The sequence below is a fragment of the Nothobranchius furzeri genome, chromosome 5 (genome assembly GCF_043380555.1).
Source record: "Nothobranchius furzeri strain GRZ-AD chromosome 5, NfurGRZ-RIMD1, whole genome shotgun sequence".
Classification (NCBI taxonomy): domain Eukaryota; kingdom Metazoa; phylum Chordata; class Actinopteri; order Cyprinodontiformes; family Nothobranchiidae; genus Nothobranchius; species Nothobranchius furzeri.
This window is the reverse complement of record NC_091745.1, coordinates 3,288,792-3,311,092: the sequence shown is the minus strand read 5'-3', so window position 1 is coordinate 3,311,092 and position 22,301 is coordinate 3,288,792. Positions and strand designations below refer to the sequence as shown.

General features: G+C 42.6%; 2 protein-coding genes across 2 annotated transcripts; one reads left to right on the top strand and one right to left on the bottom strand.

Moving 5' to 3' along the window:
- Positions 1–1,251: 1,251 nt before the first annotated feature.
- Positions 1,252–7,497, bottom strand: LOC107378349 (peter pan homolog). The gene is made up of 15 exons (XM_070551883.1): positions 7,308–7,497; positions 6,843–7,013; positions 6,399–6,500; positions 6,267–6,317; positions 5,916–6,086; positions 5,645–5,721; positions 5,313–5,420; positions 5,106–5,229; positions 4,947–5,025; positions 4,625–4,754; positions 4,383–4,540; positions 3,911–4,306; positions 2,629–2,698; positions 2,531–2,556; positions 1,252–2,391 (listed from the first exon to the last, which is right to left on the bottom strand). The coding sequence occupies exons 1-15, from the start codon at positions 7,320–7,322 to the stop codon at positions 1,439–1,441; spliced, it is 2,631 nt and encodes an 876-aa protein (XP_070407984.1). The 5' UTR covers positions 7,323–7,497; the 3' UTR covers positions 1,252–1,438.
- A 10,632-nt stretch (positions 7,498–18,129) lies between these two features.
- Positions 18,130–22,262, top strand: angptl6 (angiopoietin-like 6). Its single transcript, XM_015948503.3, has 7 exons — positions 18,130–18,825; positions 19,279–19,769; positions 19,853–19,990; positions 20,074–20,260; positions 20,918–21,111; positions 21,508–21,778; positions 21,861–22,262. Exons 2-7 carry the CDS (start codon positions 19,290–19,292, stop codon positions 22,043–22,045), a joined length of 1,455 nt encoding a protein of 484 aa, XP_015803989.3. The 5' UTR covers positions 18,130–18,825; positions 19,279–19,289; the 3' UTR covers positions 22,046–22,262.
- The last annotated feature ends 39 nt before the right edge of the window (positions 22,263–22,301 follow it).

The following is a 22,301-nucleotide window of genomic DNA, read 5'->3' as shown; positions in this document are numbered from 1 at the left end:
GTGCTGACAAAAATTGTTGACAAAATCGTAAAATTGCATAATAAAAATTCGTTGTTATTGTTATGAAAATAACTTCTCATGTGGATTCTTAATGTGAATTCTGTGGTAACTTAATTCGTATTTGTGCTTAAAAATATTAGGAGCATCAGATTTACACATTTGTTGTCAAATTTCTCAAAAGTCAAAAGAAGTATGATGAGTTTACAAATCACCCCAGTGGCAATATTAGATCGTTTTTATTTCATTACAAGCAAAGAAAAAATGCACATATTATAGAAAACATTAACTTCTTCCTCCTCCCTGCTGTCTCTCTTTTTTCACTTGGAACATTGTACTTGATGAGTGTGTTGTGAATTAGTGATGAAGGAAATTGCAGAATGAGAAAAAAATAACAAATGAAATGAAACTTCAATCTGGTTTTCAGTGGAGCAATAAAAGTACTGGAACTTTTACAAAAGTGCTCAATCACTATTCCAGCATAGATTTTGGGTCATAGCAATTATAGTTATGAAATAATAATAACAACAACAACAACAACAACAATAATAATAATAAATACAAGATGTTTGTTTTTCCTGATAGGTCATATCAACATAAGAAAACCGTCATTACATCAGGATTTGTTCCAACGCTGCAGGAAAGAAAAACTGTCAGCAGTAGCAGGTGCAGACAAAACGTGTGCAGAATTAATTTCATATAAAACTAGAGGTTCTTATGTTGTCTTTAAAAAATAGCAATAATATGTGAATGACTGTGTTGTGAAGCACCTTGGGGGGGTTGTAGAACCCTAAGAAGGCGCTATACAAATAAAGACGATTTATAATGATAATAATAATAATACATTTTATTTCAAAGCGCCTTTCAGGACACCCAAGGTCACTTTACACAAAACACGTAATAAAATACAATAAAACAATAATAAAACCCAAAGAAGAAACAACAGAGAGAAACATTTCAATAAAATCAGAGGTTTTAGGCAGATTTAAACATGTGTGTTTTGAGTTTTGTTTTGAAAAGGGTAAAACTGTCGACGTTCCTGATGTCTGGGGGAAGTGAGTTCCAGAGTCGAGGAGCAGAGCGGCTGAAAGCTCTGCTCCCCGTGGTAGCGAGACGGGCAGAAGGAACCGCAAGATGGATGGAAGAAGAAGATCTGAGTGAACGGGACGGGGTGTGAATACTTATAAGGTCTGAGATATATGGAGGAGAGAGGTTGTGGATTGCTTTGAAGGTATGAAGGAGAATTTTGAAGATGGACCTGAATTTAACTGGGAGCCAGTGAAGCTGCTGGAGAACCGGGGTGATGTGGTGAAAGGAAGGGGTTCTGGTGATAATACGGGCTGCTGAATTCTGTGCCTGTGCATTCTGGTAAAACGATTTACCGTTTAAAAATAAGCAATAAGGATATAGCTACCATACATGAAACCACTGAGCAGCAGCTCTACTTCCTCTGTGTCTGTTCATCGTCTTGCTCTTGGCCATTTCCACAACACGCTACTCTAATGCTGTCAAACACAGCCATGTAGAGCACTGGATGGATGCACATGTTCAGCGTCGCTAGACCCTTTGACACCTGATACATTATGTAGAACCCGCAGGTAGAGTCGTGAGGATTGTAGATTTTCTGGTAGAAGTGACAGATCTGAGAGAAGTGGTATGGTATGAAGGACACAGCATACAAGGCAATCACTGAAGTGACCAGCAGGGTTACCTTACGCCTCTCAATCACCGTCAAGCTGGCATTCTGCCACACCACACGGATCACCAGGCAGTAAGATGTGAAAGTTACCAGGAAGGGGACAAGGCACCCAAACACCGTGAGGAAAAGCTTGTGGGTGAAGTGAGGCATTGGGTCTTTTGAATCGCAGAAGGACACACACACAGTGTTGCCTTTGTTGTTGGCATCAGGGCAAATGGAAGCAAATTTCCACACCGGGGAGGAGATGACTCCAACAGTGATCCAAATGATGACGCTGACGACTTTAGCATGAAAGGCCTCCACATACGAGCGTGCAAAGAAGGGCCACACGAGAGCCACACATCTGTTCACGCTGATTGCCATGACGAAGAAGATGCTCACGTACAAGTTGCATGTGAAGAGAAACCTCTCAGTTTTACACATGGCATCCCCGAACACCCACTCTTTTCTGTTGGAGTAGTAGACGATCAGCAGAGGCAGGGTGAGGATGTACAGCAGGTCGCTGATGGCCAGGTTACAGGACAGGACCACACCTGTGTGCCAGTTTCTTCTTTCTTTAGTGAACAGAAGCCACAAAGCAAACACGTTTCCAGCCAAAGCCACGACAAATTCAAGCCCGTACATGTACGGCAGCACGCCGATCTGAAAACCCTCACAGCTGGAGAAGTTGCTTGCCATCTTCCTTTCAGGTCGAAGTTATCCTCTTACTGAGCCGCGACCACAGGGATTATAATTTACTGTAGGTAAAGAAGTAGGATGATTATTCAACCATAAAAAATAAAAAAACACTGATTTACATATCATGGAAATGAGCAGAAGTAAAGAATCAATTACCGTCTTTGCAGATGTGCAGCTGAGCCCTGACATAAAGATAAGAATGATCCGCATCCTATCAAAAGGTATGACAAAAAGGCAAGAAGCGCCTCAATCACCACAACCATTTAAGCCCTATCGCAACAGGAGGCCTCAGATAAAACGCAAGCCACTTCCTCACGCCCACGCCTGTTACGAAATTTGCAGAAGGAAAAGTGTTAGTCACACCAGTAGCATGCGTTTGCAAGGCATGCAATTTAAATAGTGTGTGGGTTATTTGCTAGATTTATTTGTATGTTAATAACTGTCACATTGTCCTTCGAATATTAACTCACCGGTGCACTGTGGTGATTTTTCACAAGCAGGGAAAGAAGGTCCAATGTTCAAAAACGTGTAAAATGTAATATTAAACCTCGTCCCCCTTAAACACGGGTCTGCAGGAAATGTGTTCCAGCTTGTGGTGGAATTCCTCTACCTCACTGCTTGTGAGTGCAGAAGGCAGGCATTAGACCGAACTCAGCAAGGGAGAAAGCTCCAGAAAACCCTCAAACATCCCGTCATCATGACTGGAGGGAGGGATAAAAAGTTGCTTTAATAAATGTAGACACCCTGAGTTCAGCTTAAATTATTTCAGTTGACATCTACTTTAAAATCAGATCCTCAGCTTATCTGGTGCCCTGATCTTTTAACTAAAGTGATGCAAGATCATGTTTTAAAAATAGGTCTAAAAGTTCAGCGATGACCGTTCGAAGCTTGTTTCAACCAGAATGGAATTACTGCTTGATGCAGTCCTTACACAAATCTGAAGGCTTAGCCCAATCACTGGAATTGAAGATTCTTAAATGGTTTCAGTTAACCATCAACCACTAAATACCGCTTTTATTTTAAATCTGATGTCAGGAAACGTCTTCAGTGACTTTGTTTGATTCCCCCAATCGGAGGGCTTTTATTGGTGTAAGTTCAGCTGAAGCTTTGTTCTGCTTTTTTATCGTTTAGGTGACCAACATCCTTCCCTCTGGGCACACAAATGTTTACTTGTGCAACCACAAGTAAACAATGACATACAAAATAAAACAAAACCAACAATGAACATGGAGTGATATTTATACTCTGTGGCGGTCTTTCAGATAAAATCCTATTTAAATGCCAAGTTAAGAGAGAGAAATGTTTTGGATAAATCACATTTTAGACATTTCTGAATGGGAAGAGGAGATAAAAGTTTAATCATGAAAACAACAAATACAAAAGACCATGCTTGTTATTATTTACAATGTTGGCTTTCCTTCTGTCCATTCATCCATATTAAATATACTCATGTTTTGCCACTTGAAGGAAGGAGAGCAGAGATTTGCTGCCACCTGCTGCCGCAGCTTGGTACTGCTCCCAGAGTCCAGATTCAGCGTTTTCCCTTCATCTTTGTTCCTGCACCTTTCTTCTTAAAGCCAGTCTTGCCTTTCTGGCCTTTGGATTTGAATGACTTGTCTTTGTGTTTCTTTCCATCAAACTTCCCCCCACCAAATTTATTTTCCCTTTTTCCAGCTTTCTGAAAGCCGAAAGCCTTTCCTGGAGGCAGCCTCTTCTTCCCAAAGGCTTTCTCTCCATCCTTAGATTTCTTCCATCCCTTTCCAGCGGGGTCTTTCCCTGTTCCGGCTCTCTTCTGTCCTCCTGCACTTTTCCTTTTTGGGGATTTGGAATCCATTCGTCTTGAAGATGTACCAGGAGACATTTTCCTCTTCTTGGCAGGTGTGTCAGGTTTTTCTGAGCGCCGCCGCCTCCTCTTGGCAGCAGGAAACATGTCTGCACAAAACGTTGTTTCGGTTAGTAACAAACTAGATACAGTACAGGGCAGCACAGGGCTCAGATTTTATTTCACCTTCATCTGGCTCTTCCCCCACAGCCTGTCTGTAGTACTCCACATCGTCATCAGACTCGACTTCAGCTGCCTGGTTCCCCTGCAGTCCTGGATCCTCCACCTCACTGTCCGACTCCGCCTCAGCTCGTTTTCTCTTGATGCCTTCCAGGGTCTTTTTCCTGACAGGAAAGGAGGAAAATAAACTTTAAGTTTCACACTTTAAGTAAAACATAAAAGCAAAAATGATGCCAAACCCAAATTACTTGTGTTCTTCCCGCTTCTCCTTCTTCCTAGCAATGTTCTGCTCTTGCTGCTTCCGACGTTCCTCCTTCTCCTTCAGCCGAGTCTCTTTCTTCTCAAGGATATTCTGTATTTCTTCTTCAGTCTTGGATACTAAAAGAATGATTGATAAAAATATTTCCAGTCAAGAGCAAGTTGAGCCACTCGTAGTTGAAACGAGACGCACACCAGATGAGTCAGTAAGCGTTTACTTTTAGAGAGAAATCACAGAAGTCATACAGCTTGAGTCATCATGGACACCTGGACATTTAAAGCGGGTAGACATCAGGAATGATGTGCACTCACCCATGGAGTGGTACATGATGTTTCCTTCACCCATTCCTTCCTGAATCTTTATCAGCTGCAGAGTCAAACGAGGCCCAATCTGAGAACGACACAAGGAAACATTCAGCTCGTACGCAAACGCCAGCCATGCTTTAAAAACAGTCAACGGCCTGAACACACTTCGGTTAAACGAACAGCGCTTTGTTGGGACGGCATGTTGCCTCTTCCCGAGTAGACCTGTGGCAGTTCGGTGATGTTGTCCTCTCCATCGGGCTCTGCTTCACTTTCTGAAAGGTTCGCTCCCCTGTGGGTTAATAGAGAACAACCAACCAGGTTAGGAAAAGATCTAAACTCGCGCGCGCGAACATTCATAAGAATGAGCCTCACTTCATCAGCAGCTCGCTGATGTCCTCAAACTTGTTCATGTTGGGCAACTTCTCCTGCATCAGCTTCTTGACTCCTCGGCTCATCCCAACTGGGACGACCTTCAGGCTGCTGCAGATTGGGAGCATAATCTCATCAGTGACCAACAGAAACCCACCTAAGACCAGCATGAAGTAAAAGGTTTGATGGCTCATCAGTGCGTTTACTTTGGACGCACATCATGGAACAGTCAAGCCATATTCTATCATCATCTGAGCTCATCACTTCAGATTTATGTTATTAGAAATTACAACCTGCTCCAAAATGTAACTGGAGTTTAAAACATTTTTACTTACTAATGCCGAAACTGAATTTCCTGCGCTTCAGGGTCAAAATGAAGCAGCACACACCTCTTAATAAGGTTGAGGTTAATCTGGAAAAACAACAATGTTTCTCACTACAGCACATAGATAAGCAGCTACTGAAGAACAGCTGGTTAACCAAGAAATCAGAAAGCGTTTACTTTTGAAAAATCTTCATGTGCACTCAGACAACCAATGCTTTCATCACGGCAAGGTGTTTCTATAGTCAGCGATACGACGGCAACACAAGCTTTAGTCAACATACCGTTTGCACGTTTATAGAAGGAAACATGTTCTGGAACATGGTGGCCATGAGTTTGACGTGCATGCCATCCATTCCAAAGTTACTGAGGATGAGGAGAGGGTGGTGTGTGAACTGCTGCTCGTGCATCCTGTGCTTCTTCAGAGATGAAACGACATCTTTCACAAGAGAATACTGCAGGAAAAAGTATTGAAATGAATAAAAATTGGTTTAAAAAGATAACATGACTTCAGCAGCTCGGGGCCCATCAGTGCGTTTACTTTGAAAAGCATCACTTTACAATCAAGTTCTTAAATGTCATCAAATGAGCCGATAAAAGTCAAACGGGTTTTACTGCTGGGCTTAAATGTTTACCTTGAGGACTTTGAAATAAAGCGTGGGGCCTTTGGGAAGTCGAGCAATTCTCTGTAGAGAAAAAAACGGGTTGTGGAGATTAGAAATGTCTTAATTATTACAAAGCTGCATGCTTTAGTTTCAAATTCTCACCATGTTGATGCTGTTGGGAGTTTTGCCGAAGATTATGAAGTGTGTCACCCCCAGCGGCCCCGCTACCGACACAAAGTCTTTCAGAACATTCTTCTTACGAACCTGTTAAAAATGTAAAGAAACGTAAGAAAGCATGTGAGTTGGTGACGAGATGCTAAGATTAGGGATGCAACAATACCACTTTTCCCCAAACCCATTCGATACTTGGATCTGAATACTTGCAGACACGGATACTTCCACCACACAAAAAATGCAATGAATTGGAATACAGGTTTTATTTTCTTCTCTGCTTTCAACAGGAAAAGACTGTGAGGTAGGGCTGGGCGATATGGCCTAAAATTAATATCACGATATATTGAGGATTTCACCTCGATAACGACAAATGGATGACAAGTACTGGTATGCGCAGGAACATCTTCCAACATGTGCGGACACGTGACAGACCTTCAGAGACTCTGCGGTGTAAGGCTGCATGACTCTCCTCATGTCCTGGATCAGCTGACCCACGTTTTTTCCAACCTGACCCCGGTGAAACACGAAGGAGTGGGGCACAGATCGGTAACTCTCATCGGCCACATGGTTGGCTAATGATCGGGATTTCTTCTGGTTTTTGGTCTGATTGAAGGAAAAAAGAACACAACCATAGGATTTGTTAAGTAAAAAACTGATTCCTTAACAATGCTCAAGAAACCTAACCACAGAAGGCTCAGCTACGGAGTTAAAGAATCGAATCACAAAGCGACGCAAAAACGGTTCACCACATGACTCATTTTAAATACCAGAAAGACCACACCAAGCTACAGTCCATCTATAAACGAACAACAAAAACCTCCATAACTAAACAACAAATAACTTTTATATCTACGCTCTAAGTGATTAGCAGCATTGTGCTAGCGGCTAGCTACGTACCTTTGATTTCCCCATGATTTAACACGAGACGAAGCAAAGGAACAAGTCAAAAACCTACAAGAATCGTTGTACAAACAATTTTAAGCTACAATCATTCTCCCGGCAAAATGTATCTATCAAGTACTGCTGAACATTTAACTTCTAATTCGTTTCAACGTCTTCCACATGGTGAGGTGACCCGTCAAAGTGTAACACATTAATGTGTCCGTGCTACTATAGCATTCTTTCGTCAGTTCCTAGCTGGTGGTTTAAACCACAGACGGGTTTAACCCTTAACCCGATGGTTTAACCACCAGGGGGGAAATAATACAGACGTAGTCTCTGTAGAAATGCTGAAATAAATGTTTATAACTATCGATTTTTGACTAGGAAACAAGGAACAAATGTCTGGAAAAAATTGAGTACCATAACAAAAAATTTAAACAGCTGATTTGAAAAGGGAAAACATATAAGTGATCTTTTCACTTCAGTAAAGTTAGCAAGATATTCACAGATTCGACGTTTGTGGCTCAATACCTTCTGAACACGGGGGTATTTAGAAACATAACATACCTCTTTGGCAGTGGTGAATGTAGCAATTTGGGGGCCCAAGGCAAACACAAACATGGGGCCCCCTTACACAAAATTTTTGACAGTCTAATCTTTAACTGGATTTGCGAAACTCTCCCCTCTTCTGACATAAGTTATTTTCCCTTTTATAAGTCCTCCAGGTGTCGTTTCCTGTCTTTCTCTCCCTTTGAGTGCTTCAATATTTGCTCTGCTTTCTTCTTCCTGTCAGCGCTCCTGTGCTTTTGCCTTTCTTTTTTTGTCTGTTTTCCATTTTGGTCTATGCTTTCCTCCCTTTAAACATTTTCCACTGTCTTTCCTTTCTGCTTCCTTTTGATGTTTACATAGAAAAACGACGTCACTTTTGGAAATGAAGATTAAAGGTTTTGTTAAAGCAAGCTGCTGCTTTCTCTTATTGGAGCCACCAGGATAATTCCATTTCATGCTTAATGTTTTGACTACTGCTTCGAGTTTGTTACGAACGCTCCCGCCTCTCTTCTTCTTCTTAGTCAGCAGTTTGGTCAGCTTAAGCCTAACAAGGCAGCAGGCCCTGATGGTGTCCATCCACGCACCCTTAAAGTTTGTGCAGAGCAGCTTGCAGCTGTCTTCCACTACATTTTCATGTTGTCCTTGTCTGCTGCTAAAATACCTGTAATGTGGAAAACGTCTTGTCTTGTGCCGATCCCTAAGAAAACAGGTGTCAGCTGTACGTTGTCCAATCTTAGGCCTATTGCGTAGACATCACATTTAATGAAATGTTTTGAGAGAGTCGTCCTTAAATACCTAAGAGAACAGGTTGTTTCCTTCCAAGACCCCTTGCAATTTGCATATAGGAAGGGTGTGAGTGTGGATGATGCCCTTCTGTATCTGCTGGACATTATTTATAAACACCTTGAAAAAGCCAGCAGTTCAGTGCGACTTATGTTCTTTGATTTTTCTAGTGCTTTTAATACCATTCAGCCCCATATTTTAGGAAATAAGTTATTGGATTTTAAGCTGCACAATTCCACCACTGCCTGGATTTTAGACTAAAATCTAAGACTTAAACAGGCCTCAGTTTGGGAGGGTTGGGGGTAAGTGCTCGGACTTGATTTTTACGAACTCTGGTGCACCACAGGGGACAGTTTTATCTCCTTTTTTATTTACACCTTATACAGCTGACTATAGGCACAGTTTACCATCTGGTCACTTACAGAAGTTCTCTGATGACACTGCCCTACTGGGCCTGATCTCCCGGGGTGACGACCTGGCTTACAGGGAGGAAGTTAACTCCTTTGTTGGATGGTGTGATGCAAATTTTCTACAACTCAATGTTGGCAAAACACAAGAGCTGGTTATTGATTTTAGAAAGAAAAAACAAACATTCTCTCCAGTGGTCATCAAAGGCCAACTCTGACGACTCTGCCATAGTTGGCCTCATCACTGGTGAGGATGACTCAGAGTACAGACGGGGGACTCTGGACTTTGTGGACTGGTGTCAGCAGAACCACCTGCTGATCAACGCCGGGAAAACCAAGGAGTTGGTGGTGGATTTCAGGAGACGCAGACCCACCACAGTGACACCGGTGAACATCCAGGGAGTGGGCATTGAGATAGTGGACTCTTATAGGTACCTGGGTGCTCACCTGAATAATAAACTGGACTGGAGCCACAACACGGATGCTCTTTATAGGAAGGGTCAGAGCAGACTCTACCTGCTGAGGCGGCTGAGGTCATTTGGGGTACAGGGAGCGCTTTTAAAGAGCTTCTATGACTCTGTGGTAGCATCTGTCATTTTTTACAGCGTGGTATGTTGGAGCAGCAGTTTATTGGCAGCTGAGAGGAAGAGGTTGGATAAACTCATCAGGAAGGCCAGCTCTGTTCTAGGATGCACCCTAGACCCAGTGCAGGTGGTGGGAGACAGAAGGTCTCTGGCCAAAATAACATCTTTGATGGACAGAGTCTCTCACCCCATGCATGTAAATGTTGCTGAACTGCAGAGCTCCTTTAGTGACAGACTGCTGCATCCTAGATGCATGAAGGAGCGTTTCCGAAGGTCCTTCCTCCCTGCAGCTGTTAGACTGTACAATCAGAACTGCTCCCAAAAAAACAGTAGTCGGCATCAGTGCTGTAATAACTTCTACAATTATAACTTACACATTACTTTTTCTCAGCTTATACATGCAATAATTTATTGAAGGCTACATGTCTACTTTTTAATGAACGGGTAAAAAATAAACAATCTGCACTCTTTTAATCATCTTAAACTTTTAAAACTATTTTAACATCTTCAGTATCCTGCTATGCTTACACATTATGTGTGCGCTTATATAAACAACTGTATTGTACTCTGCTCTGGTAACTATTGTCCATGATGTAAATATGTAATAACTGTGCTTCTGTTCTGTGTCCTGCATTGTTTGTATATGTGTGATGTTGCTGCTGACACAACCAAATTTCCCCTTGTGGGACTATTAAAGGATTATTCTATTCTATTCTAGAAACTGTGGAGACATAAATATCTCGGGGTGTACCTCGACGATAAGTTAAACTGGAAAAGGAACAGTGACGCTGTTGTTAAAAAGGCCCAGTCCAGACTGTTTTTTCTTAGGAAGCTGAGATCCTTTGATATAAGTAGGAGGCTCTTGAATGTGTTTTATCAGGGGATTATGGCCAGTGTGTTGTTTTATGCTGTGTTGTGTTGGGGCAGGAGCCTCACTGCTGAGGACAAAAACAGGATCAACAAAATGATCAAGAAATCTGGCTCAGTGGTTGGGCAAGGCTTGGACTCATTTGACATGATCATCGACAAAAGGATGAAGAGTAAACTTAAGACAGTTATGACTCTGGAGGATCACTCCCTTCACCAGATTTTTAAGGATCTCGGGAGCTCTTTCAGTGGGCGAATGTTAATGCCCCGGTGCTCCACTGGACGTTTTAGGAACTCTTTTATTCCAGCTGCAGTGCGTTTTTACAATGAGCATTTCGTATGATTGTATATTTGATATTTTTATCATGATTGTGGCTTATAGCAGTGACCAGTGAATGTTTTATTGTGTGGATGTGCATGTTGTTTTTACTTGTCCAAGGCAATTCAATTTCCCCCTTGGGGATTAATAAAGACAACCTTAATAAAGACAACCTTACAATATTTGTGGTCTTATGGCACTTGGCAAACAACAATTTGGTGCATTACTGCCACCAACTGGATTGGAGTGGAATGACTACCAATCACTTCCTGTTTGTGCATCGGTGTCTTAAAGGAATACTCCATTGTGGCATTGACAGAGGGGTGCCAGCAGTCAGGGCTAGGGGGCCCCCCAACATAAGGGGGCCCCTGGCGGCCGCCGACCTATGCCTAATGGTAAAACCGCCACTGGTGTTCAGAAGGTATTGAGACGCAAAAGTCGAATCTGTGAATATCTTGCTAACTTTACTGAAGTTAATGACTCTCAGTAATAATAAATAAAAATGCAAATGGCTTTCAAAGTGCTTTACTCTATGGCCACAGACATGTGTACATGTTCATGTCTATGACTACGGCAGTTCCAGGCTCCAGCCAGCGTCAGCGTTAGCCACGTGGTGTCTCTTGCATTACATTGGATTGGCATGCGGCCAGGTGACGTCACAAAGCTTGCTTGCTGAATTCCACTCAGACACATTAGTCAGTGACCGGTTGAGCTGAAAGAAGCCATTACTTCGACAAATATTCTGTCTTCTGAGTTTAAAGAACATTTAAAACTGAGTTCAGATATGGAAAATACTTTTAAATTCCAAAAGGGCGTCTATCTTTGGAGCAGAATAACTTTATATCACATCGACAAAATTCTCAAACAACGCAATTTTGGACACTTGGTTCAGTGTACTGATACTCAGACTGGTGAAACATTTGCTGTTAAATGTATCCGAAAAAAGTTTGCAGAGAAATACAGACAAGAAGCCAACATCTTACATCATGTTTCAAACCTGGATCAGACGAAAATCATTTGGTGATGTTTAGAGAAAGCTTTTCTTATCAGGAATGGTACTTTTTAGTCTTTGGGAAACTGGACATGACATTAATGGACTACATGAGAAAAAGAGATGGTAACCTTTGAGTTTAAACAAAATTAGGATTATTGCTCATCAGATGCTTTTAGCCTTGGATTCCTTGAAACAACCTGACGTAACTCACTCTAAAGTTACTCCAGAAAACATTATGTTAGTTGACCACGAATTACAGCCGTTTAGCGTTAAGCTAATTGGCTTTGGGAACGCGGCTTCAACATCTCTATCGCAACAGGATATTCCACAAGCCTGTGGCTACAGCCCTCTGGAAGTTTTCTTAGACAGTCAGGATGAAAGCGTTGATGTGTGGATACTTGCCTGTACGCTGGCTTTCTTGTATCTGGGTTTTCCACTATTCCCAACTTGTAATGAGTACTTTTATGTAAAAACTATAGTACGGCTGTTGGGTATGCCCGATGACAGTTTATTGAATGGGGTGGAGGACTCAACACTTTTTTAATCCTGCATTTTCTTGGACTTTTAAATCATTTGATGATTATTTAGAAGCAACGGGAAAGCCATTTGACAGAAATTCTGAAGAGTATGAAGATTTACTCTCTCTGAATCATTTACTGAATTCAGGACCAAGGGAGCAAAGCTTTATTGAGCTAGAAGACAAGAAGGCTTTTATAGACCTGTTAAAAGCAATGTTACGACTGAATCCTGACAGGATCCTTCCAGCAGAAGCTCTGGAACATAGATTTATTACCATGGAGCACCATGCCAGTAGTAAATGCAAATATGTTACTATTGCCCATGGATTAACAGAAGGGGGTAAGAATCTGTACAAAAACTAAGAGACAGAGCACGACTTAAAAAACTCAGAGATGGTAAATCAGGATTTGTCGGATGAACAAGCAGAAAGAACTATACCGTTAAAGAAGGGTGATGTTATTCGAAGGTCATCAGCTGTTTACTGTGTGGAAAAACAGCTCGGATCAGGAAGTTTTGGAGGGGTTGTAATGTGTAAAGTCTAAGGAACAGATGAACGAGTCGCAATAAAGATCATTTTAAACGAGGAAAATGCGACACATGAACTGGACGCAATGAAATACCTGATGAATCTTGACTCTACGCAAAATTATATACCCAAGTTAATAGAAGCATTTCAACATAACAATATGTTTTGCTTTGTGTACGAGCTGTAGCTTCCGGAAATGGTCTGTTTTTCAATCTACAGGTCACCTCTTCAGTATCGGTCATTTGGAGACATAAGTCTCCAACTGGAGCTCTGATCTACACAAGAGACTGTTGCTTCAAGGCCCTTCCAGGCTCACTCTTATCTAAGACTGGTATTTATTCACAGCACAAGACAGAAGAACTTTTAAAACTTATAAGTTAAACAATCATTAAATAAACGTTTGTTTATATTCACTTATAACAATTAGAATATTATGAAATGCTTTCAGTAATCTGTGCTTGAATGACTGAAGTTTGAAATGAATGTTATATTATTACATTGATTTATATGTGGATCAGTAGCGTTGATATGACAAGGCCATCACCATCTACACCAGACACAAAGACAAATTAAAGTTAAGTTAAACCCATGGCACATAGATTTTCTTTACCCCAGATCAGAGCATCCGGTATCTCAAGGAGGCGTGTGTTCTGGGGTTGTCTTGGTAATATTCCTTAACATGGCACGCTCCGATTGGCCACACATATCATAACATGAGAATATTAAAACAGAATCACTCTGGTGATTCAGCAGTTTCAATCAGTCAGTCAGTCGGAGTCGGAGTCGCATTCCAGCTTCTCATCATCCAGCATTTGTTCTAGAGAGCGCTTCGGAACATCCGTCCGGAGCGTCCCCTCTTTAACCTTGAGCAATTGTGACAAGCTGCCAAACCTTGCTAAAAGCTGCCTACTGCTGACACAGCAAAACGGTTCCTGCAGAACAAAGCTTATATTGTCCGACTCCTTAAGAGTCTTTCGAGAAGCAAACGGTTCCATCCAACCTGTGTGCCTGGCGACATCTCTGGACTGGAGAAGTTGGCGCTGTGGTAAGTCTACTGGACCTGGGCGCCCAGAGGTCATCCGACCTCGACGACTTCCAGATCCATGAAGAGGGTCTCCGAGAAGGGTGAGGTAGAACACAGTGTGATTGCGTCTGATGCTTTTTTGATGGAATCAACCTCATAGCTTAACGCAAACCAAATTCTTTCCCTTTACACCTAGAACTCAGCTTTCCCAGATACGGAAGTTCTGATAACATCATGTTCACACATAGGCACCATACATTACGTCTCCTCCATCTAGATTCATCCATCATTGTAAATATTAGTTAACTTGTCATATTTTATTGTTTGGAAAATAAATTTTTACTTTTACAAACCTGACTCTTTCATGAATCAAAACAAATTGTTTACAAACCATGAATAAACAAAGAATTCTAGAATCTTCTGATTAAACATACAAGACCAAGCAGGTTGATATTATATATTTATATAGAGTATCACAGCTTATTGGTCATAAGTAGAGTTAATATATTAAGCTCTTAAAGCACTCAATTTACCAAATCCTTACAGAATTCTTGGATCGAAGTCTGTTCGATTTGATGAAACAAACAGATTGGATTCCTTTGAATTTGTCTGAAATCAGATATTTTGCCAAACAGCTGTTAGAAATGCTTGACTTTCTTTGACAAGTCAATGTCACTCACAGAGACATCAAACCAGACAATATCATGCTGGTTAATCATGACACAACCGTTTAGGGTGAAGCTAATCGATTTTGGACTTGCTGTCAGAACATACCAGTTATCAGAGAACGATCTCATTCAGGCTTTATCTTACCGGGCACCTGAGATCTTGTAAAGTTCCTCGGTCTACCTGACACCCAGTCTCTAAGTACAGGTTGGCAGGCCAAACGCTTTTTCACACTTGCCAAGAGCAAGCCTGAACCTTTTTGGAGACTTAAAACGCCTAAGGAATATGAGCAGTTCACAGGAAGCAAGATTAAGAAGAGTAACCCAATTTATGATTCGTTTAACTCTCTACATGATATGGTGAAAATGCTTCCACAGATGGAAGATCAAGCTGAGATCGAAGATGTGAAAGCATTAGTATTGATTTTATTAAGAAGATGTTACGTGTTAATCCTGGAGACAGGATCCTTCCAGCAGATGCCTTGGGTCACACCTTTATAACTATCAGTCATTTAGACGACGCCAGGAACAGTCCATATGCAACTATGGCTCATGACTTAATGACAAGGCGTAAAGATAGGAGCTCAAACAGTTTTGCAACTCAAAGTTAATTCAGCAGTGACTAGATGATGCAATCTGCTGGGTCTTATTAGATAGAAAACCTATAACTAATAGGAATACTTAACTGAATTCAATGTACTTTATAATAAGTTAGTTTCTTTAGTAAAGTTAGCTAATCACAGGAAAATCTCTCAGAGGCAGTCAGCACAGATGTTGAACTAAATACAGAAATTATCGCTACTGAGAACTCGACAGTAGATAATATTGAGCCACAGTTTGTTGAGGTCGAAACAAAGGTCACGACTTTAACTACCGTAAAACGATTCTTCACAAATATGTGGAATCAGTTCACGTACATGGGTGAATCATGAATCATGATACCCTACCTCCCATTATTACTGGATCTGTTTATCAAACTCCCATCGGTCGTGGGAGAAGGCTGCAGTAATCGAGGCGGGAGATGACAGTAGATTGCAACAGGAGCTGGGTGGCATGTTGTGTTAGGTATGGTCTGATCTTTCGTATGTTATACAGCGCAAAGCGGCATGAACGAGCAACAGAGGCAACATGATCTTTAAAGGTCAGGTGTTCATCAATCACAACACCCAGATTTCGAACTGCTTTTGAAGGAGCCAGCGATAGGAAGTCATTTTTGACTGAGATATTGTGCTGTATGGATGGTTTTGCTGGGATGACAAGTAGTTCAGTTTTAGAGAGGTTGAGTTGGAGATGGCGGATTTCATCCATTTTGATATGTCAGAGAGACAGTTTGACATTCGTGCAGAGACAGTGTGGTCGTCCGGTGGAAATGACAGATAGAGCTGGGTGTCTTCTACGTAGCAGCGGTAGGAGAAGCCATGTGATCGAATGATCTCACCCAGTGAGGTGGTGTATATGGCAAAGAGAAGAGGTCCTAGTACTGAGTCCTGGGAGACTCCTGTGGCAAGATGGTGCACGGTAGAGGATTGTCCAAGCCAAGATACACTGAATGATCGTCCTGTGAGGCACAATTCAAACCAGGCGTGTGCTTTCTCTGTGATGGCATGCTAGAGAGTGCGGACAAAAGGAAGCCATGGTTGACAGCGTCAAATGCAGCCGATAAGTCGAGCAGGATAAGCACTGAGGATTTGGCAGTCGCTCTAGCTTCTTTTAAGGATTCAGTGGAGTGGCCCTTTTTGAACCCAGCTTGGTAAGGGTCAAGTAGACAGTTTTGTGAGAGGTTCTGTGATCTGCTTGAAAGCCACCCTTTCAATGATTTTGGACAGAAAAGTGTCATGATCTGCGTCTGCCCCTTCCCTCATGTGTCTCCTGGTGTTCCCCATCCATCTCTAGGTTCTCCTGTTGTGTATCCTAGCGCCCTCTTGTGTCATTGTCTACGCCTTCCTCATGTGTTCCCAGAGCTGCAGCCCCTCTAGTCCCCCCCCCCCCCAGGTATCTCCCTCCAGGTCCTGTGCTCCCCGTGGTCCTCCTTAGTCACGCACCTGTAGTGTCTCTTTCTGTAGTGTTTTCCTTTAGTTTCTGCTGTTCATCTATTAGTCTCTTTTGGTGTGTTTCTCTCCCCAGATTGTTAGTTATTTGGCTCTTCTTGTTTTTAGGTTCTGTCTTAGATCATGTTATTTTTCTTCCTCCTCAACTCACTGCCCTCTTCCTGATTAGTAATTGAGTTCACCTGTTCTCTCTCTCCCCACACACCTGCAGTTCATCTCTCTCTCATCCTCCCCAGTGTATATAGCCCTGTCTGTGTCTCCGTATGTTTGTCGGTCCATTGTTTTCTGTCAGCTCTCGTCTCGTTTTGGATCTCTAGTTTTTCCTGTACTTCTTGAGTCTCTAGTGTTTCTCTTGGATCTCCAGTTCAGTTTTTGGATATTTTGGATTTTGGCTTCCAGCCCTTTGGATTTATTTTCGTTTTGTTCATCCTAAATAAAAGGATTTTACTTTGTCTCCACTCCTGCCTCGTGTCGTCCTGGGTTCTGCATTTTGGGTCCTAACCTCCTCCTGGCTCGTCTCGTGACAAAAAGGGAGGAGAGAGAGAGGTCGGTAGTTCTCCACATGATTTGGAGGAAGAGATGGGTTTTTTTTAACAGCGGTTTAACCTGAGCATGCTTGAGAGAGGTGGGAAATGTACCGGATGTCATTGAAGCGTTGATCACATGTATGACTGCTGCGGCTACTGTAGGAGCAATAGCTTGGAGCAGCTTACTCGGAATGGGGTAGAGTGGGCATGTAGTAGGGCGGCTGCACGTGAGAAGCTTGGACACACAGTTCTCAGTGAGAGGGGAAAAAGAGGAAAATGAAGCAGCAGGGCTTGAGATGGCTGGGTTAGAAGGACTTTGTGGTAGCGAATGTTCAGGAGTGGCCAGTTGAGTAAACTGTTTGCTCATAGCTGCCACTTTGTCAGTGAAGAATGAGGCAAAGGTGTCAGCTGATATATTGTTGGGAGGGGCGAGCAGTTTTGAATGTTGAAAATAGTTTCTGAGAGTCAGTAGAGCTGAGAAATTTGTCAGTGTAGAAAGCTTTCTTTGCATCAGTGATACTGGCAGAGAATGAGGACAGTAATTCAGGAAATTTCAATTGATCACCAGGATCTTTTGTTTTGCGCCATTTCCGTCCCGCAGCTCTAAAATTGGTACGTGGAGACTGGAGGGTGTCATTTAGCCAAGGGTGCGACTGAGAGGATCTAGCAGGTCTAGTGGCTAAAGGGCACAAGTTGTTAAGACAAGACTAGAGTGTAGAGCAGAGTGACTCGGTGGCATCATTCACTTCATAAGCAGAAAATGTGCTGGGAGATGCAAGAGTGGAGGCAACAAGAGAGAAGTGGTTGGGTGCCAGATTGCGGAGGTTGCGGCGGAATGAGACCATTGGGGAGGAAGCAGTGGACCTCCCTTGTAGAGTCGGGTTGAAATGGATGAAGTAATGATCGGAAAGATGCAGCGGTGAGACAGAGATTGTGTCGAAGTGTGGGGTAATAATTGTAAAAGTTTACTACAATCCCTCTTCAAACTCCAAACATGTTCAATAAGGAACACAAACACAAATGCAACCAATTCAGCATTTCCAGTTACTTCCCCTTTAAGAGAAACCAGCAACCATTGATGACCAGCGTTACAAAGTGCTTCACAAAAACACACACAATAAACCACAAAGCATTTAAAATAGCATTAAAATAAACTATACATTTTTAATAAACGTGGTAGGTGGTGGTCTGGTAGTGATCTGGGATTATGAAAAAACAATTAACTATAAATGTTGGCTCTGGAAGCGCTGTGCAGATCTTTGTTGCCTAACCTGTTGCAGAGCGTCCTAACTTAACTGGTCATCCAGGACATCTGGTTAAAGAAAATGATAGAAATAAATCTTTGGCACACCACTGGCTTACTTATTTATTCATTTTTTTTGCAGGGTCACAGGTTGATGGCAGAGGGAGGAGACATCCAGATTCCTGCACTGAGCTTAACAAGTACTGGGAGGCGGCATCTCTGGGATAGTTTGTTATTAGTTGTCCCTTTTGTGGGATCCTGAGACAGAAACTCAACAGATCAGCTCCTAACTAACCCGGTCTTCTCTCTGACGCAAACTGATTTGCCTTCAGATTCAATTTGTGGACAACTTAGAGCTTTTAATTTGGGGAAAGTTTCCCAGTTTCTTCAAACCTGTAAATGTGTGGGAAAAATGCAAAAATGAAGTGCTGTTAGCTGCTGCTGCCCATTGAAAAACAGAAGAGAGACGTCTGCGACAGTAAGTTCATGCATTTTTTATATTTTTCAAGCAACCAAATAAGCGTTTACCTGTTTAAACGTTTAACTTATATATTGTTCAGATCTTATTTTACACAAACTGAGTAAAACAGATTTTACTTGTAAAAAGGAATATTAAAGTTGGATATCACCGATAACCAATCAGCTTTGTTCATGGAGCTGTGGGTCTGACTGCGGTGTTGATCAGGTGCTGGTGGTGTGTTTATTCTTCTTGTTTGAGTGTCTTTTTAGTATTGACATGCTAAGTTTCAGCCGTGTGTGTGTGTGTGTGTGTGTGTGTGTGCAGTTGAACTTCTAAAGAAAGATCGGTGAAAACCACAACTAAACCACAAACATTCATTTTAGTTCAAAAATATTTGTTGCCAACGTTTGGAGTAAAGTCAGTGGAGTGTTTCATGTTTCGTGATGATGATGTTTCCTAATCCACCACCAGGATTCTCCCAGATGTTCAGGGCATTCATGGATCAAACGCTGACGATAGTTCTGACACTCTTACTCTTATGGTGCCTGGACACACAAGACACTAGAGGTCAGATGGTCGGAGCCCATGATACAAACAAGCAGTCGTCATGCTCCCCTAATGCAAAAGCAAGTCGTTGCTCCTACACCTTCATTGTTCCACAGCAGAAACTGACTGGGACTCTTTGTTTGAACACACACTCCTCTTCGCCAAACCGCTCTGAGGTGGCGCAGCTGCAGGCAGAGCTCAAACAGCAGCAGGAGCAGCTGAGGAAGCTCCAGCACCAACTGGAGCAGGAAGACTCTCTTGTTATGGAGGTGAGAGCCCTGCGCAAGGAGAGCAACAGCATGAATACTCGCATTGCCCAGCTCTATGCCCAGCTGCTACAGGAAGTCATCCACAAGAAGGACCAGGTTTTGGAGCAGCAACGGGTGGAGAACCTCCTTCTAAATGCTACAACACAGGTGAGCAAAGAACCACAAAGAAAGCTACTTCCTATTCATCATTAAACCGACTTTACACCTGCTGGGGGCTTGGGACACGCCAGGCATTAGAGGTGTCCAGTAATTACAGGGAACTGGAGAAGAAATATGGAGCCCTCACCTCCACGATAAGCTCCCAGAATCAGTTCATCAGCCGGCTGGAGAAGCAGTGCCAGTGCAAGGATTCCAGCAAGCCCTCTCTGGTGGGACACAAGCTCTTTACGATGTAAGCTAAACATGTTCACATGAACTAAGATCGATGTGTTGTTCGTGTTGGGTTTAACAGGTGATGACGGAAGCAACAGACAGCCGGTCTAAAGAGCATCATAATTACAGCTCTGAAGTCAACAAAGGGCCCAACGATGTTCAAAGGGACCAAAGTGCCACCTCACTGCAAACAAAACCAGAGGAAGCTCACCCCAGAGCTCCGACTGAAACGCCTTTTGTTAGCTTCCTTGCCACAAAATCTCCAGGTACACCAGAGTCCCACACATTCCACAGTAACAGGCTGTGTGTAGAGCCGTATCAGCGTTATTTAGCTGTTTAGATAAGCAGCAGAAGCTGATGGAGTCACTGACCCACGGGTGAAAGTCTTATCTTCTTGGGAATGCCTAAACAACGTCAGCTGCTCAGAACTTTAGCTTTACAACGAACAGCACATTTGCTTGACACGTTGTTACTTAAACTCACACAATTGTAAGTGTAGCAGTTAGAGCTGAAGCAACACCATCTTGGATGTGACTCAGCACTTCCTAAATGACTGATGAAAGAGTGCTGCTTGCGACACTGAGCTTATGTAAAAACTCCTGCGATGGGAGCTTATTAGGCATTATCGCTCCTCATGGGAGATTCTCTGCTATGTATACATTTGTGTCAGTGCTGATGCCTGTTTCCACCTTATCTCTGTGGTGTGAGACACTCAACATGAGCTGGAACAAAAGAAAAAAAAAGGATTCTCCAACTAGATAAACTGAAGCCGCAGAGCTTCTTTGATCTGTTTAACATCACAATTATTTTGCGAACTCCAAACAGCCCCTCTGACATTTATATTTAAAATGTCAGACATTTATAGATAGAAGCACATTCACCTACTACTGCATGTGTTAGTTGTGTATGTGTCCTTGGCTCAGGACCATGGCGGGATTGCCAGCATGTTCTGGACTCAGGAGAGACTACCAGTGGGATCTATCTGATCCGCCCTGCAAACACCAACCGTCTCCTGCAGGCCTGGTGTGAGCAGAGTCATGAGCAGGGAGGGTGGACTGTCATCCAGAGGAGACAGGATGGATCAGTCAACTTCTTCAGGACATGGGAGCAGTACAAGGTCATGCATCTTTAAAACCTGGCAATTGCACTGAGGGTGATTATTGTTATATTAATCAGCTGCTGCAGTGGATTTATGAAGCTGTGTCGCTGATTTACACATCAGTCGTAAATGCTCGTGTAATGTGCTTATTTGCTATTTAAATAAATCAAATGTGAACCAAGTGTTCCATTAAAGCCCATATACTGCAGTGATTTCTTTTGAGAAGCATGATGTTAGTGCAAGGGCGTGAGTGAGGCCATGAACATTTGTCTTCAACTATAAAAGATGCTGTCATTAAAACCTAATTAAACATCTTTGAGACAGTTAAACATTTTATTTTCTAAATTTGTGCTATAGTGACAAAAAACTGAGTAAATTTAGCAGACATTAAAGTATTGTGTTTGTGTGTTCCAGCAAGGCTTTGGGAACCTGAATGGGGAGTACTGGCTCGGTCTGGAACACCTCTACTGGCTCTCTAAGCAGAGCAAATACAAGCTGCGCGTGGCCCTGGAGGACTGGCAGGGTCGACAAGTGTTTGCGGAGTATGACAGCTTCCACCTGGAACCGGAGAGCGACTGGTACCGCCTGCGTTTGGGTCAATACCAGGGCAACGCTGGGGACTCTTTCTCATGGCACAACAACAAGGCCTTTACAACTCTGGATCGAGACAAGGACAGCTACACGGGTCTGATCCTGCTCCAAAACTCTCCCATCTGAGGAGCATTTGTGTGTTCATAATCATTTCTTCTCCTTTGCTGCACCAACAGGTAACTGTGCTCACTACCAGAAAGGAGGCTGGTGGTACCACATGTGCGCCCACTCTAATCTGAATGGTGTGTGGTATCGAGGCGGACACTACCGAAGCCGCTTTCAGGACGGGGTGTACTGGGCAGAGTTCCACGGAGGCTCCTACTCGCTGAAAAAAGTTTCCATGATGATTAAACCCACATAGCTACATCACTGCATGCATGAAAGAAGCATATCAACCCAGGCATGGACACCACAAAGGGCCATGTGGATCAAAATGTTTTGTGTGTCTGCATCATAAATAAAATGTTTAAACTTGAAAGGAAGACAGGTAAATACTAATTACAGGTTGAACACCAAGTTTTGTCTTTTTTTTGTTGCCCACTTTTTATGTTTCAATAAAACTGAATTAAAGTAACAAATATACTCAGGTTTTTAAAGAAGAAAATATGATTACCAGC

What these genes read in the sequence shown, in the direction of transcription:
- LOC107378349 (XM_070551883.1), bottom strand. An exon ending in CTCCCAACAGCATCAACATG is followed by an intron (nt 6,318 to 6,398) that starts GTGAGAATTTGA and finishes TTTTCTCTACAG; the next exon opens with AGAATTGCTCGACTTCCCAA. An exon ending in CTTCTATAAACGTGCAAACG is followed by an intron (nt 5,722 to 5,915) that starts GTATGTTGACTA and finishes TTGTTTTTCCAG; the next exon opens with ATTAACCTCAACCTTATTAA.
- angptl6 (XM_015948503.3), top strand. Translation starts at nt 19,290, where the DNA reads ATGTTCAGGGCATTCATGGATCAAACGCTGACGATAGTTCTGACACTC. An exon ending in TTCTAAATGCTACAACACAG is followed by an intron (nt 19,770 to 19,852) that starts GTGAGCAAAGAA and finishes GGGACACGCCAG; the next exon opens with GCATTAGAGGTGTCCAGTAA. An exon ending in ATTCCAGCAAGCCCTCTCTG is followed by an intron (nt 19,991 to 20,073) that starts GTGGGACACAAG and finishes TGGGTTTAACAG; the next exon opens with GTGATGACGGAAGCAACAGA.